Source organism: Phyllobates terribilis, unplaced genomic scaffold (assembly GCF_046119375.1).
Source record: "Phyllobates terribilis strain yellow unplaced genomic scaffold, ASM4611937v1 Scaffold_1__5_contigs__length_1240528914, whole genome shotgun sequence".
NCBI classification, from domain to species: domain Eukaryota; kingdom Metazoa; phylum Chordata; class Amphibia; order Anura; family Dendrobatidae; genus Phyllobates; species Phyllobates terribilis.
Genome location: NW_027362761.1, coordinates 965,571,518 through 965,588,490, shown reverse-complemented (window position 1 = coordinate 965,588,490; position 16,973 = coordinate 965,571,518). Strand labels below are relative to the sequence as shown.

Below are 16,973 nucleotides of genomic sequence, written 5' to 3'. Positions count from 1 at the left end.
GGTTTAAAAGTTGGTTGGTGTGTATATATAATATTTCTGTGTATTTATGTACATATGTATATATACAATAGATATGATTTTTTTCTCTTTACATTGAACTGATATATATATATATAATATATATATATATATATATATATATATATATATATATATATATATATATATATATATATATATATATATATAATATAATATAATATATTTTTTTTTCCCCAATGTCTTTGGTCACATTTCTTCATTTGGGGGATCTAAAAAATTTTCTGGCCTTGCTTTTTGCCCTCTAGAAGCTGTAGTCCCATTGAATACACTTGGCGCTATTGAAATACAGATAACCATTTAGTACCTATCCAGCTACATGTAACTCCATGAATTTTCAATACCTCATTTATAAAAGGTTCCTAATAGTAATACCTGTCTCCTGTCAAATTTCAAGAGTATTAAAACAGGATCTTCTTTAATGTGCAGAAATGTTTAGGGGGACATATCCCTTTTGGTAGTAATAAAATCTGATCAAAGAAGCTCTACATTACAGTAAAAAATACCAAGGAGCCCAGACCAAACTTGCCATTTGCTTTCTAATCAGTCGTCGCTATGCAAGAAAAGCCGATTGTATAATCCGTATTTGTACATGTAACAGAGTAAAAAAAAAAATGACTCTTTGGATACTGCAAAATCATCCGTCAGTCAATCATTTGGTAATAGTGAATTACAAACCCCCCAAACCATACATTGGAAACTATCAGATTTATTTATTAATTGGTTATTTCTAGGATCATTACTGAATGTCGGGAACTGTTGAAATTCCCACTTTTCTCCAATTCTTATGGAGAAGTTTGTGCAGGGTGTTTAGGTTTAGCACATGCTATTCAAGATGTGTAAAGAGAAGCATTTGACAGATTAACTCTTATCCAGGATGTTCTTTACCATTTTAAGGCTTGATATTTTATTTTTATTTGCTGGCTTACCCACTGTTTGAGGAAATCTAGAAGAGCTGACATTAGTAGCCTGGGCTATTTATTTTCAGCCCTTGTCCATTTATAGATTAACTTTCCAATCACAGTAAAGATTAATGACCGGTCTTTTAGCTGGCTAATTTAGAACAAAATCTAGTAATTAATTGCACACTATCAGCTTTTCCATTACACATGCGAGTAACCGAAGAATAACAACCATTAAATTGACTAGCTGGATCCTGACTTCGCCTTTTACGAATACTGAAAAAGAATTCTATCATTCTCAACTTGCCAAACCAGTTAGAGCATTTTATAATAATCTTTAGACTGAGCAGGATCTTTAAAAAACAAAACCCTGCCAATACCCCCTTTCCCACACCTCCCCTTTTACAGTAGATATCTTGGTGTACCTGCATTTTAAACTCCTAAATTAAACACATGCAATTAAGCGTTGATTGTGTAGTTCATTATTAGTCATACTCGTGATTTCACAATTCTTAAACATTTTATTATTTAGTATATTATCCCAGTTGACAAATTCTGAATTAAAGATTAAAGGAATGCGAAGCTAGAAAATAGAGAAAATTATGAAATACTTAATGCTATCAGTTAAATCTTAAATCATTCACTTTCCTTTAATCCGACTGTATGCTATTAAAGCTAAAAATATATATTTAAAAAATCATCAATTTCCTCCATCTTATTATTCATCTGTATAGGTGCTTATGCATCGGCTGATAATTGGCTGAACATTTGTAATTATGATATTATTGGATCATTGGCTAATGTTAACATGGCAGCGCTGGGCCGATCAATGAATAAACTCATTTTTCAGCTAATTGTATTTTTTATGTCGTCTAAAAAAATTAATCTTTTTTTTAGCATCATATCCCTATGTAAACAGGGGTTTTGCTGCTAACCATCTGCAAACTTTAAGGGGACTGTATAAACCAGGGATGTCATACTCAAACAGAGGACCAAAATGAAAAACTTGGATAAAGTCACAGGCCAACCAGTCTACAGAATAATGGGCCCCACAAAGTCCTCCATACATAATAATGGGCCCCACATGGTCCTCCATACAGAATAATGACCCCACATAGGGGTGGTGATTTTGCTGTCGCGGGCCAAATAAAACCACCCTGAGGCCAGATTTGGCCCATGGGCCAGAGTTTGACATGTATGGTATAAACAAGCCTTCATTCCTGTATATTCTGTACTGCACCAAATGAGCAGCAACTGATTTGGCGTACAATGTTTTAACGAAAATCTTGTTTAAGAGGGCTGTTAAGAGGCTTTTACTTGTAAGATAATTTGTGAACGAGTGTTAAAACAATCATTTCACAATTATCTTGTCATGTAAATAGGCTTCCAATCACCCAATGAACAAACAAAACGCACAATCATGGAGTGAATTGATTTTTTTTTTTTTTGTTTTGTGCAGCCCAAAAGATCATCATTCTCAGAAATGCAACGTTCTGTGTAAACAGGACTCGCACTGCCAAGAACTATGGCTGCCGCTGTGCATTGAGCGATCTAGTATAGATTGCTCAGTGTGCATCGTTTAGTTTGGTCTGCCTGTGTAAACAGGTAATTAAACAACTGATCGATCGGTGGCCATATAGTGCTGCTTGTCCATGGGATCTTAAGACAGCTGGCTGCAGCAGGAGCCTGCCCCACTGCTTTGTCTGAATTAGGAATCAAATATCAAACTTTTGACACACTTTGACTGTTTACCAGCTGAAAATAGAAGCGATCATCAGTGACATAAGGAAAATCCTGCAGACTGCCAAATACAGTAGGCACAATTATCTCCTCTCTACTTGTACTTAAAGGGAACCAGTCACCCCGAAAATGCAGTCCAGTCTGCAAGCATCGTGTTATAGAACAGGGGGAGCTGCTCTTTGTGGAATTTTGGGTCCAGTGGGCGGTCTATCAGTGACTGACAGCCATCTCTGCACGCACAATTATAGAAAGAAAGCTGTCCGTCACTGATGGGACCACCCACTGGACCCAAAATCCCAGGAAGAGCACAGGTTTAAATAATTAAATCACAAGTTTTACTGAACCTTCACTCACAAAACTATATATCAATCTACTCTGCTCCCCTGCTGTATAACATGGTGCCTGCAGATTGGGCTGCATTTTTATTGTGACTGGTTACCACTAATATGCAAACTGCCTCTCCAGAAAGCAAGAGGACTTGAACTCTATAGTACCACCTGTTGGAAGCAGCAATCCTACAAGTCACTATTGACCCTTTAACGAGTCGTGCAATATGACTTAGGATAATAGCCAAATCAGAATCTCAATTTGTAGAAATGGTGTTTCAGGCTATTGGCTCTGGTCAGTGCAAAGTATGAGACTTGATTTGGATAGATGAGAGGCTCTGGACTGAGGACTAAGGGGTAATGTTACCTATAAATGTTTATTGTTCCTTAAAGTCTTTTATATACTCATTTATGTCTTTGTAAAACATAGGGAGGATCGGGTCATGGCACTGAGTAGAGAAAATATATTCGAAAATGTTTCCTCTCCTCCCTTCTGCCATTTCAACCCATATTTTCATCCAAAAAGACATACAGGCAATGAGATCTCTTCTATAAATTGTTCTAGGAGGCTCCTTTCTGTGATTTGAGGTTTTCTGAAACCATTTTTTCCCCCAATAAAATGCGATGTCTAAATAATAATAATAATAATAATAATAATAATAATAATAATAATAAAAAAGACTCTAATTGGAAATGTCAATTTGTTTTCAGGTCACTTATGAAATGCACAGAGAGAGCCTGGCTCAAGCCTTCAGGGAATACGAGGACCAAGTAGGTGGTGAAATAGGGCCAGGACCATCAAGTCCTATAAGGACAGTGTCTGGGTACAGCAGGCAGCTAGAGACAACGCCTCAAACATCCACTTTGGAACGGACTGAAACTGTATTGAATTATCCTGAATATACAGAGTCTGAAAGAAATGTGCATGAAGAACATGGTGAGGACAAGGAGAGTCACTCTCCCATGGTAGACAAATTGGAAATAAAGGAATCTGAAACTGCTAGTGTTAATGAGATTTCTGAAGGCAAAACTGAGGTATATATAGAAGCACCAGAAAATCAAAAAATATCAGAGGACTCTACAGGTCTAGACGCTGAAACCGCTATCTCTAATGACGGTCATGATGTTGAATCTACCTCTACCCCAGCTGCAAGTAGTAATGAAGCCGAACACGTGGAGTCATCAGATAACATGGAAAATGGTGACATTGCTGCAGTCGATGGGCAGGATGTCACAACTGAAGCCAATATTTCCAATGTTCATGTGAACTTGGACGTTCCAGAGGATCCGCACATAGCATGTAATAGTAATGAGGAGAGTACCCAGGTGGCCAGTACTGATACTCCCAATGCTGCGGCTGAGCATACTGAAAGTTTCTCAGATGTTCCACAGGAGGCAGAGGTCATATCTGAGGCAGCAGCATCTTCCACCGAAGTATTATCCAACGCTGGGGTGAATGTCAAAGCTTGTTCAGAGAATGTAGGTCAAGACATGCCGTCCACTTCTGTAGGTCATACAAATGGCACAGGAGCTCCAGATGCGACCACTTCAGATGCTCCGAATTCTGAAAGGAAAATTGCTAAGCTTGATGTGTCCAGTATTGCATCTGATACTGAAAACTTGGAATTAAAAGCCAGCTCAAATGGTGAACCCCAACACTCTCCAATGGCTGTTCCAGAGGTATAGTATTGTTTAGGCATGTTTATCATGTGCCATTATTGTAAAATATCTTCTAGTTTACTGATTTTGTATAGAGGATTCTTCTGAAGTATTTGTAGCCTGAATAGACCATATTAAGAGTCAGAAAAGTAGTCAGACTTGTGAAACGCTGTAGGCAGTGTGCTGTCCTCCCTGCTTTTATCCTGTTTGTCCGCTAGATACATTAAAATAAAGAATTTCATGAATTGGCAAGTGCCATAATGTCTTTAACGTTTTTGGACAGTATTAAGAAAGTACACTTAAACTTAAGATCTCGATGTCTCCATTTACAAACCGTTATTAGTATGATAGTCTGTATTCTCTGAATTAGTCAGAAGTTGCTATAGGTGGGCTCCCTGCTCCAGAGACCCCAACCCATCATCACTGAATTAAGCAGCAGGTGCTCTCAGAGCAGAGCTATGCACTGACTCCTATTAATATGGTGGGTCTTTTGATTGCTTTGCTCATGCTCTGAAATGTCGATGTGGCTGTAACAAGTTAAATAATTCTTTAAAAGTTTTATTTACCCTTAAACAGAAAAGAGGAACTAGGGTCCTCATGACCCCATTGTATGCTCGCTCCACTTAGAGACGTCAGGCTGCTGAAAATGGAGCCAGCACTTCTGTCAATTGGATGCCACTGCCATGCTGCATTTTTTTTTTTTTCTCGGACTACTGTACCGCATTGCCTTAAATTGTTCTCAATAGTACAAGGACTAGAGCGATGTATTTACTGGTGTTGTGAATGAAGATGGGAGCAATTAATGGGATAGCAGATGCAAACAGCATATAACTGCAATAATCTGTACATTGCTACATGTTTTAAAGAAGGCAGACACATTTAGGTATTGAAATGTGGATCAATGGACAAACCGAAAATAAATATCTGCTCATCCCCCACATCTTGCATCCTTCCCCCTCACTCCCCCTCTCTAAAATAAAAAACAAAAAAACAAAAATGGGCCATTGCAATGCATCAGATTAGTGTAGCTTTAAGTCAGGTTGGAGAGTGGCATTGACATAACCCCTTTTAGTCTGGATTACATGTGCATTTTATATATTTTAATTGTTTTAATACTTTTATGCAGAAGTAGATTTAATAAAACAAAACAACTCACACAAACAGGATAAAAAAGGTGTTTACTTCTTTTATGATCTGCTCCTGGCTCTTTCTATCCACATACACAGATTTTCTTTCATTAATCTTGCAACGATGAGCTTAGATTTTGAGAAGGTTTATGCAGCAGTAGGTTTGCTTTTTATAAAACCTTATCACTTGTTTCCTTTTATTGTTTTTATATTGAGTAGCCTGTAAAACAGACAGATGTACATGAGGGAGAGCGAGTAGCCCCATCAGACGGGCAGCGCAGAGACTCCAGATCTACCATGTTTCGTATTCCTGAGTTTAAATGGTCATTGATGCATCAGCGACTGTTGACAGACCTTTTGTTTTCAATTGAAACGGACATCCAAATGTGGCGAAGGTTAGTGTTTACCATGCGTTTACCCCATGTAACTCTTAACATGTGTACGCTGTGTCTTTTTTAGGCGGAATCCTCCCATAAAAGCGCCACCTAAAATGCACATGCTCCTTCTTAAGTGCCTTTTTTTTTATAAACTGCTTCAGGATTCCGAAACCCTGAAGCTGTCAAAAGTGACATGCTCATTCTTTGGGCAACTTCTACTGGAAAACTGCCCTCTCTATACATATCAATAGAAGATGAAAACCGCCGATGGTTGAGCTGCTGCAAGAACGAGGGCTAAGCTGCCTTAAGAAACTGATCACCGGGGTTCCTAAAGTGGTTTAGTCTGGGGAAACTCAGTAGCTGCTCCAGCGTCTATATGACACTGTCTGCTCTTAACCTTATGGTGCTTTTCTGAGACTAAATATGAGAATAGCTAACTCTCTTCTCTTCTATATACTGAAATGTTCAACGCAGCCAAGCATTCATGTGTTTTCAGTGAGGGGGGAGTAAGCCACTATTAAGGCCACCATACACATTAGATTAAAGTTGATGAAAATTAACAATTTAAAATAAAGTGATAATAAATCATGTTAAAGCTTAAGAATGCACACTTGTTTCAGCCAACCAATTGCAAACCGGCATAGTTTAAAATGTATTCAACCATATATATTTTTTTTATAGTTAGGGTGGGGAAAGGCGCTGAAAGTCAGATAAAAGCTCTTTAATTCAAAGAAAGATCATTCATTTATGAATGATCTTTCATCAATAGAATATTCACAGACCTAAAGAAAATATAGTTAATTACATAATCAGCATAAAATTTACCAAATAAGATGTGGAAGGGAATAGTCACAGTTCTAAGTATTACAAATAATTCCTAATACAGCCTACTCGGACAGAAGCATGGTATAGCTATGGTAATTTAGTGTAAAATTAAGTGTATTAAGCTTAATAAGTTGTTTGCAAAGTGACAAAAAAAATGAGCAAAATCTGCGTTGTACATAAATATCACAAAACACAGTGCTTAATTCATCCATAAGTGACATGTAATATAATAAATACCTCTTAGTAGGATGAATTCCTAATGATATATCTACTATAATATTAATACTATTACGAAATAATCATGAGCTGTCAAAAAACCCAGTAAATATATATGAAAATTTTAAATGCTTAGTGCATCACTATAAGAAGGTAATACCAGTATGTGGTATCTAAATCAATGAATTTGATATGAAATGTTAAACCAAATACCAATGGTCCCAGCCATAACAAAAAGAAAAAAAGTAATTATACCGACTAATGACTTGCGTGTTTCGCCATTACTTTGTCAAAGGATGGACAAAAATGGTAAAACATGCATCGGATGTGAATGTGTGAGTCATGCTCGTTAGTATAATTACTAAAGATGGTACCATTGGTACTCAATATTTGCATTTCATATGGCATTTTCATTGACTTGTACATCATTCATATATTGTGAAATTATCTCTTCTGTGGTGTTAATTATATGTATTATTTAGTACATATTGTGATGCACTAAGCACTTTATACTTTCCAATTTTGACTGTTTTTTTTTTAACAGCTCATGATTACTGTTTTGAACAGTGTATTATAGTAGATATCATTATGAATTCATCCTACCAAGATGCATTTATTATATTGCTTATCAACCATAGATTAATTAAGCACTTTGTTTTTGTTAGATTTATTTATGATTTCTCCTTATTTTGGTGCTCTACAAATACTTTATTAAGCGTAGATCTGTTACTATAGTTATACTATTCCAATATCCGAGCAAGCTGATGTAGGAATTGTTTGTAGCACTTAGAATTGTGACCATCCCCTCCACATCCATTTTGGTAACGTGATGATCTCTACTTTTAACATTAACTTTTATGCTGATGTTGTAACTAATAAAGATAAAAATTCTTGGGTTATACTTGTGGGTTTGTGAATATTCTATTAATGAAATATCATTAATACACAAATGATCTTCCTTTGGAAAAAAAAAAGAGATTTCAGCCAAACATTAAACATTATTGGATTATAGTTGTTGCGAGTGCGGTCATTGTAGGTTTGTATTGATAGAATATTCCAATCAAGATCATTAGGTCGTTCTGTGGTGTCACTGAACATGTATGGCCAGGATCAACAACTATGCTGGGCAATATGTGCTAACATGTGTATGGCTTTTTTGCCATTACTATAGTTTAATTGTTTGAGCAACCAGCAACATAGTTAAATCTAATGTGTAGAGGAGGCTTTAGACTCCTCCATTGGCGACTTATTTCCAGGGAGAATAGGATCAGATGTTGACATTCAAACTGCCCTAACATCTGTCGGAAGTGTCAGGAGGCCGCCATACACACTAGTAGGCTAATTCCACCAAAATTGGCAGCTTAGATGACTTTAATTGAATGTGTCTGGGGTCCTTAATGTGACAATGTTTAATGTTAAGATGCTAAATTGTAAAGGATGGTAAATTATTGAATGCAGGAAAGGTGTTATAATTATAAAATATAAAGTGGCGAGTTGGTTCTAGATTTTTTTTAAAGTGCCACTTTTGGCAGTGTCCCGGCTATCCTAAATGTTACTCTGTTATATTGGCTTTTTGTTGCTAATAATGTATAATACAATACACCTTATATGTAATATCACTATATTCAAGTGTCTTATTTCATTTTTCTGTCACAGCCACTCTACAAAGACTATAATGGATTTTGTGAACAGCAGCGACAATGTCATTTTTGTGCACAACACAATCCACCTCATCTCTCAGATCACGGACAACATGATAATGGCGTGTGGTGGTATCCTGCCTTTACTTTCTGCCGCAACATCTGCCACGGTGAGGACTCGCCATTTCTTTCCTTGTGAGGGGCCAGTCTTGCTTTAGTCTTCCTGTAGAGGTTTTTTTTAGTCGCTTAACTTCTGAGTATTTTGCGCCAATTTCTGTGGCTCTATCATAATCTGATTGCGGTCATTTCTGTTCTGAGCTATACAAAAAGTCCTCATGGCAGTTAGTTTCCGCTGTTCATAATGTGGCATAAAGCATGTTCTAAGATTTATAATAATATAATGTGGTGTCGCTGTGTATTTGTATAGGTTTATTTATTATAGGTTTATAGCACAGACCTGTGGTAAACTACCTACTGCTATACGGTGGCACCTATTTTGGCGACCGATCTAAATATTATATGGAGTTAACAGAAGGTGATCCCTTTTTTTCATTGCCTCTTTAAACCAGAACATTTCTCATTGGTGTTACAAGAGCGAGAAAGCCGCTGCAAGGGCTCTCATGTTGGAGCATGGGCCAGTGATTTCAGCATCAGCTGTTATAGGTCTTGGGGACACATGGCATCCAGTAAATTAAAGTGCAGGACATTTGGATGGGGCTTTGAAAATGTCATGTGTATTGTAGAAAAAAAATGAATCGTGGAGAAATGAGCATCCTGCAGATTTCCAAATGAGCAACTTACTCATTATGTTGCGGAAATGCAGTGGATAGTACTTGTAGATTTCACCCCTTAAGTGTATAGCGGATTTGGATTTGCAGTGAGATCTACTGCGCCGCCATGTGAGGCTATACTTTTACTTAGCTTTATTTACGCCACTTTAAAGGAAAGAAGATCATACACTTAAAGGGAACCTGTCACCAGGTTTGCCCCATATGAGATACGGCCACCACCTTTCAGCCCTCATACACGGCATACTAATATACTGTATATAAGTCCCTGATCCGGCATACAACAAATGAAAAACACCTTTTATTATACTCACCTGCGGGGTGGTTGGGTCTGATGGGCGGTGCTGGTTTCGGTCCGGTGCCTCCCTTCTTTCAATTCCGCCCCCCCTCCTGTGCTGTGTGTGGATGATGCGTCCCTACGTCATCCACACAGTGTTCCCCCGACATCGCGCTTCTGTGCAGGTGTACTTCTCTGCCATGACCTGGGCAGAGCAAAGTACTGCAGTGTGGATGTGCCGGGAAAGGTCAAAGAGCCCTGGTGCATGCACACAGCAGGACTTTGCTCTGCCCTGGTCTGGGCAGAGAAGTACGCCTGCACAGGAGCGCGATATCGGGGGAACACTGTGTGGATGACATAGGGACGCATCATCCCCACGAAGCACAGGAGGGGGGGCAGAATTGAAAGAAGGGAGGCGCCGGACCAAAACCAGCGACGCCCATCGGACCGGACCACCCTGCAGGTGAGTGTAATAAAAGGTTCTTTTCTTTTGTTGCATATCAGGGGCATATATACAGCATTATAGAATGCTGTGTATGTGGGCTGAAAGGATGTGGCTGTATCTCATATGGGTTCCAACCTGGTGACCGGTTCACTTTAATCCCAAATGACCAGTTATCACTACTAGGTTAGCAATTAAGTAATTTAAGTGACTAGTCCAAAGTGAGGAACCCATTTATTTGCGATCTTGCCTGATTTGTAGGAGTTTATTAAATATTATAAAGTACTTTCTGCTATGGTAGAAATTGATCCCCTATGTTTGAACACTTTGATCCATATAAAATGTGTGGAAAACTTCTTATTTCAGCATGAACTAGAAACTATTGAACCAACCCAAGGTCTGTCGATAGAGGCATCTGTAACGTTCCTGCAGAGAGCGATTAGCTTAGTGGATGTTCTCATTTTTGCAAGTTCTTTGAACTTTACTGACATCGAGGCTGAGAAGAACATGTCATCTGGGGGAGTGTTACGTCAGTGTCTCAGATTAGGTGAGTCATCGTTAATGTTAGCGAAGCATGCAAAGACATTTTTAAAGGGATTTTCCACTTTTAGAAAAGTTGACTACAAACATATAATGTAATACAATTGGACAGTACCCGCTCTTCAGAGGTCCAGCACTGTATCTCTGCAGCAGCTTCGATCTCCGTGCTTTTGCTGCAGCAGTGACATAACAATGATGGTTCATAATACTGTTGCAGCCAATCACTGAACTCGGAGGCTTGAACGTCTACCTCATTCAAGCCTCCAACCTCAGTGATTGGCTGCAGCAGTAATGTGAAATGCAGACTTGACATCACTGCTGCAGCTAAAACAATGAGCTCTGATAAGCGTCAGAGAGCTGGTGCTAGACCCAGGAAGGGTAAGTATTATCTGATTTTGTTGTGTGGTATGATGGGAAGCATTTGGTTTTCTAAAATTTGAACACCTCTTAAATTCACTTACATGTAATAAAGTGTGCATTTCATTGCAGAATAAAAAATTTTTTTCCATTCTTCTGCATTTTGAAAGTTTTTTCCATTCTAAGACTGCTGTAAATCACATTGCATGTTCCCCCTTCTAGTGGGAGCTTTATTATTGCTTTCAATTGGAACAGTATTCAGTAAGCTCCTCAGCTCCCCCTACTGGTAACTGCAGGTTGCTATACATATGGCCTATATGCGATAACTTTGGAAAGCATAGATGAATAGGATGTCCACTCAAAGCACTCTCCTACCAATACCCCATGTTGTATGAATAGAGACTGAATATAATAGGGTTACATTGTATGTGGGACTTGAACTCTTGACTATTTTCATTTTAAATAGAGAGTTCATTTTGTTGAATATTGGACACGGTGACTGTAACTGTCTTTTTTTATTCTATTTTAGTCTGTGCCGTTGCAGTCAGGAATTGTCTGGAGTGTCAGCAGCACTTGCAATTAAAATCCACAGGAGAAAATATGAAAAACCAGAAAGCAATTCAAGGCCTGGTGGGAACAGCAAAGTCTTCTGCAAAGGTAATCCGTATGCAAAGCATGCGCTAATACTGTGTGTTTCTTGTTAATTTACTGAAGAGAAGGACTGTGCGCGCTCTGAGATATCACTGATCACAGAATCTTGTAATCATAAAACCACCTGTAAGAAAACTTGTTCTGTGCGCTACCGGGCACCTGTGGAAGCATCGTGACTATTGATGAGCAGCCAGCTTTCATGGTCAGGGTTTCAGGCACATGAGTACGCTTGGGATGTGTATAATTTAGAATATTTGATTCTTATATTTTTGGAGAAAATTTGCCCAGTTGCATCTTACGAGTCTATGGAAGTACAGTAGAGACATAGTCCTCCCTTTAGTCAATGATTACCTCCTTCTATTAGGGTGCTGAAACAATATTCACATATTTGATATTTGCTTGTGAGCAAAATATAAGAAAATGTTGTAATTCTTCCTAAATCTTAGACTTAAGCTGAGTTATATGTGCAGACTTCTGCCCATATCAAGTGAAATAACAAGTTAATCAGGGCTTGTTTAAAACGGTTTTAGAAGGACCGATGGAAGCTGTCATTACGATTGTACATACCCAAACAGCCGGCAGCATATCTTCTTATTTAAACTGGGGTATAAACGATGATTTTAGGACCCACGTAAGAGATCTAATAAGCCTGATGGACTACCGGTTTTCCCATACAGTATATGGCTGGTATGTCTAGACATGCTAATCGGTAACAGGTATTCATTTGAATACTTTCTTGGACATTTTTTATCCCACAAAAAGCCTTTAGGGTGCCCATAAGCATGAGATGGCAGTCAGCTTACGGCTATCTCTACCCAATATTTTATATTAATATTAATTCTGTCGCTTAACATTGAGCAGTCAGTATGCTGACATCTCCCTACATGCCGTAAGAGTTTTTCCACATAGCCTCTCTATATACCGTATGAGCCCCCACATAGTCTCTATATACAGTATGAACCCCCACATAGTCTCTATATGCAGTATGAACCCCCACATAGCGTCCTGTATACAGTATGAGCCCCCACATAGTCTCTATATACAGTATGAGCCCCCACATAGCCTCCTGTATACAGTATGAGCCCCCACATAGCCTCCTGTATACAGTATGAGCCCCCACATAGTCTCTATATACAGTATGAGCCTCCACATAGCCTCCTGTATACAGTATGAGCCCCCACATAGTCTATATACAGTATGAGCCCCCACATAGTCTCTATATACAGTATGAACCTCCACATAGCCTCCTGTATACAGTATGAGCCCCCACATAGCCTCCTAAATACTTATATACAGACAAACATCCCATACACGTGTAAAACAAAAAAAAGCACTCTCCTCCATCCCATTCCCTCGATGCTCTGCTCTGGTCTCCGGTCCACAGACTCTCCGCACAGCAGTCTCACATCTTCTGGCTCAGTTGCACATGCTGATTGGTGGAAGAAGGCACCATCCTCCACCGATGTATTCACCGCTATCTGCATCCAGAGGATGCGGATAGCTGTGGCAGCCAACAAATGGTGGACGAGGGCATTGTGTGCGTCACTCTTTCAGCCCTTTGGCTGTCTCGGTCCGCCGGATGGAGTGGAACAGCCAGAGGGCCGGATGTGGTCCGCTGGCCGCAGTTTGCTCAGCTCTGGTCCAGAGGGAGAAAAACTAGGAGTCACTTGAAGATCAGACTAAAAAACAGCATGCAATGTCCGTCAGCTTCTAAGGCCAAGAGTGTATTCTCATGTATGAATAGAGGTATGGACTCGCTGGACAGGGACGCGATACTACCACTTTACAAAGCATTAGTGTGACCTCAACTGAACACCAGTTCATAGAAAGGATGCTGGGCTGGGGAGCTAGAAAAGGTAAAAAAAAAAAAAATAAGGGGTATGAGGAAAGACTAAAAGAATTACATTTATTTAGTCTTGAGAGGAGATGTCTTCTGAGTGTTATGCTTACCTAGTAATAAATGGTCCATACAAGAAGTATTGTCAAATGCTGTTCAATGTAAAACTCCTGCAATGAAAAGGGACACACCCCACCTGAAGAAGGAAAGGTTCATTCTCAGAAAAACAGGCCTTCTTTACCATTAGAATTATTAATCTGTGTAACAGCCTACCTCAAGAGCTGATAACGGCACACAGCGCAAACTTTTTTTTTTTTTTTTTTAAGAAGAAAAGAAGATTAAATTATTTTGTAAATAAGTAAATTTCTTTTCTGAATTTTTGGATCAGTATCTACTCTTGGGATCAGGAGATAAATATTAGCATTTGGAGAGGACTTGATTATGCATTGCAATTGTGCTTGTTCTACTTACCTTTGTCCTTTCCCATCCATCATTTGAACTTGATGGACATTTGTCTCATCATTCATGTTAACTATCTGACTCCATTCCAGTTATTTGTGGGGGTTCCAGTAGTCATACAATTATCACCTATCCCTATGATAGATTTGGTATTCTTAATGCTCAGCTCTTCAAAGGGGTGGTCCGAAATCCAAATTATCATCTTTAGTCCTTCTCTATTAGCACAGCCCTTGAAAGTGAGTGACGTCTAGTTTTTAAACTTCCAACTGGTTTAAAATCTGCCAAATTAATTAATAAAAGAACTGTTAAAACGGTATAGTTAAATTTGGAATATCTTTAGACTAAGTTTACACCACCAATTGGTAGGCTTACTTTGTCCGATAATTTGCACCAAAATTTTGTTGCATTTCAAACTATGCCCTTTTTCAAAAATATAATTTTCTGCTCTTTCACTACTTTTGTCAAACAAGGTGAAAAACGTTTCCAAAACACCCAAGGCTTGTGTCATCTTGTTAAATGTAGAAAAGTACTTGTAAAAACAAGTAACTTTGCAATTTATCACTTTAGAATTTAAATCTCTTTTCTTGAGAACAGAAAGGATTTTTATATAGTTTACTGCTTGTTGCTTCGGTTACCAACCACCTCTGCAATATATGAAAGGTGGCCAGTTTCCTAGGTTCTTGCAGACTTTTTTTCTTTAGAACTTGCAAGAGCTGCTCTCAAGCTGTCTGGATCTTGGCTTCAGTGTCTCTGTGCTCCTTTAATGCTGCCGAGGCAAAGCTGGCTTTCCTAGCTTCATCGCAGAGTGCCCAGTTATCAGGAGCACCTCACCCCTGCGAGCGGGAAACTGAACGGCAGGGGAACGATGCGCTCCTGATGATGGATGAACATAGATGTTGAGAAATCAGTGTGGTGCAACTTATGTACAACAAATTCTGGGGTCTTCAGCTTAGTAAATCCACCCCATTGCTGATGCAAAACCTACCTAATCTACCTCGCAGTTAGAGGGACTGCCGCTTAAACTTTCTAAAACTATTGCTGACATACTTAAATCATTGAAGCAGGGCAGATGAGAAAGCGAAAATATGGATGCCTCTAACAAATTATGTAGGCTTCCTTTTTAACTGTTGGATTGTAATAATGCACAACAGGGTCAAGGAATCGGGAGAATTTCTTACTATGTTGCTAGTATTTGTTTTACTAGTTTTCCTTTAAGCAGTTTGCAATGGTTATAACTTCACTTGTCAGTGTTTCACCTAAAGTTCTTTACCTTGTCTTCAGAGTCCATTGGACGTTACAGCAGGAATAATTTCTCCTGTTCGAGACATAGACAGACTTCTGCAAGACATGGATATAAATCGCTTAAGAGCTGTGGTCTTCAGAGATGTGGTGAGCAGATCAATGTTCTACTATTGCATTAACTGTGAACGTAGTGTTGGTTGTTCCACACAGAGAGGTGGGATGGCTGGGAATATAGTAATTTCTAACATGCAGTATTGATCCACTTGTTTGGGTTTACAGCAGAATACACTGAAGAATGGGTACATGGTTTTGTACAGTGATGGTAAAGGAACTGATCAGCTCAGTTTTCATCATTAAATGAACAGTTCTTTTAATTTTGCAATATTACCGCCAAGACGGATGACAAGGCTTAGTAGTCACTGCTGGTGCACCTCCCAAATGACTGTTGAGTGCATGGACAGTAGTGTTAACTGTACATTCTCTCCCTTTATAAGACTGCTGATCTCCACAGGGGCACAATTGCAAAGGTATTTATCACTGATACATGGTAGAATTCATTTAATAACAAAAGTTCTGCTAACAAGTTCCATTTTAATGGATGTATACCTTTAATTCAGTACCTCTCCATCCAATGACTGCTTGAGCATGTATATGTTTCCAGCATGGGGTGGAAATTAAAGACGACACATTAAATGAAAGTCTGTAGCATAGAGAGCGAAGCCAAAACTTAACTTTTTAAAATAATTGGTTAAAATGGCAAATATCTCATAAGACCTTTAGACACACATAACAGACATTTAAAACATGTAGAGCCCAAAGCCCTGTGCAGGAATAGTTTTGACAGTGATCAAACAATAACGGGGACAATGATATTGATCATAATAATAGCACACTTGTATTGAAGCATGCACAATATTGCTAGGCCCTAAGACCAATACTACAAGACAATATAATGCTTATATGAAAAAGGCAATCGCACAAGTTCTTGTCGTTTAAGCAGTCCTACCGATGGTTCCTTTTACCAGTTCCAAAGAAGTCCTGGTTATTGCCCCTGTCAGTCCCTATTGTACAGACTGACCCTGGCATCCCCAGACTCCTGCCCTTACCAGGGCAGTCCACAGCTAACCCTTTCAGACTAGGCTGCCCTGGACTGACCCTACGTGTTTCTTCAAAAATTGATTCATGGCACGAACTGTCATCAGTAACACAGGGCATAGCACCACTCACTGGGGATGGAAGACACAGTGGTCAGTCTGTACAATAGGGACTGACAGGGGCAATAACCAGGACTTCTTTGGAACTGAAAAAAAGAACCATCGGTAGGACTGCTTAAACTGCAAGAACTTGTGAGATAGCCTTTTTCATAAAAGCATTATAGTGTATTATGATATTGGTCTTAGAGCTTAGCAATATTGTGCATGCTTCAATACAAGTGTACTTTTATTATGATCAATATCATTGCCCCCCCTTATTGTTAGACCACTGTCAAAACTATTCCTGAACAGGAATTTGGGTTCCACATGTTTTTA

The 16,973-nt window shown here is 38.9% G+C and overlaps 1 protein-coding gene across 3 annotated transcripts in view; it reads left to right on the top strand.

Moving 5' to 3' along the window:
- Window positions 1–16,973, top strand: part of LRBA (LPS responsive beige-like anchor protein) — a 646,348-nt gene that overhangs the window by 79,409 nt on the left and 549,966 nt on the right. For all 3 annotated transcript variants that reach the window (XM_073642521.1, XM_073642520.1, XM_073642519.1), the window contains exons 22-27: window positions 3,719–4,687; window positions 6,013–6,188; window positions 8,868–9,021; window positions 10,725–10,905; window positions 11,785–11,912; window positions 15,484–15,591. In XM_073642521.1, the coding sequence (XP_073498622.1) occupies window positions 3,719–4,687; window positions 6,013–6,188; window positions 8,868–9,021; window positions 10,725–10,905; window positions 11,785–11,912; window positions 15,484–15,591 (1,716 nt within the window). The remainder of the gene's footprint in view (window positions 1–3,718; window positions 4,688–6,012; window positions 6,189–8,867; window positions 9,022–10,724; window positions 10,906–11,784; window positions 11,913–15,483; window positions 15,592–16,973) is intronic.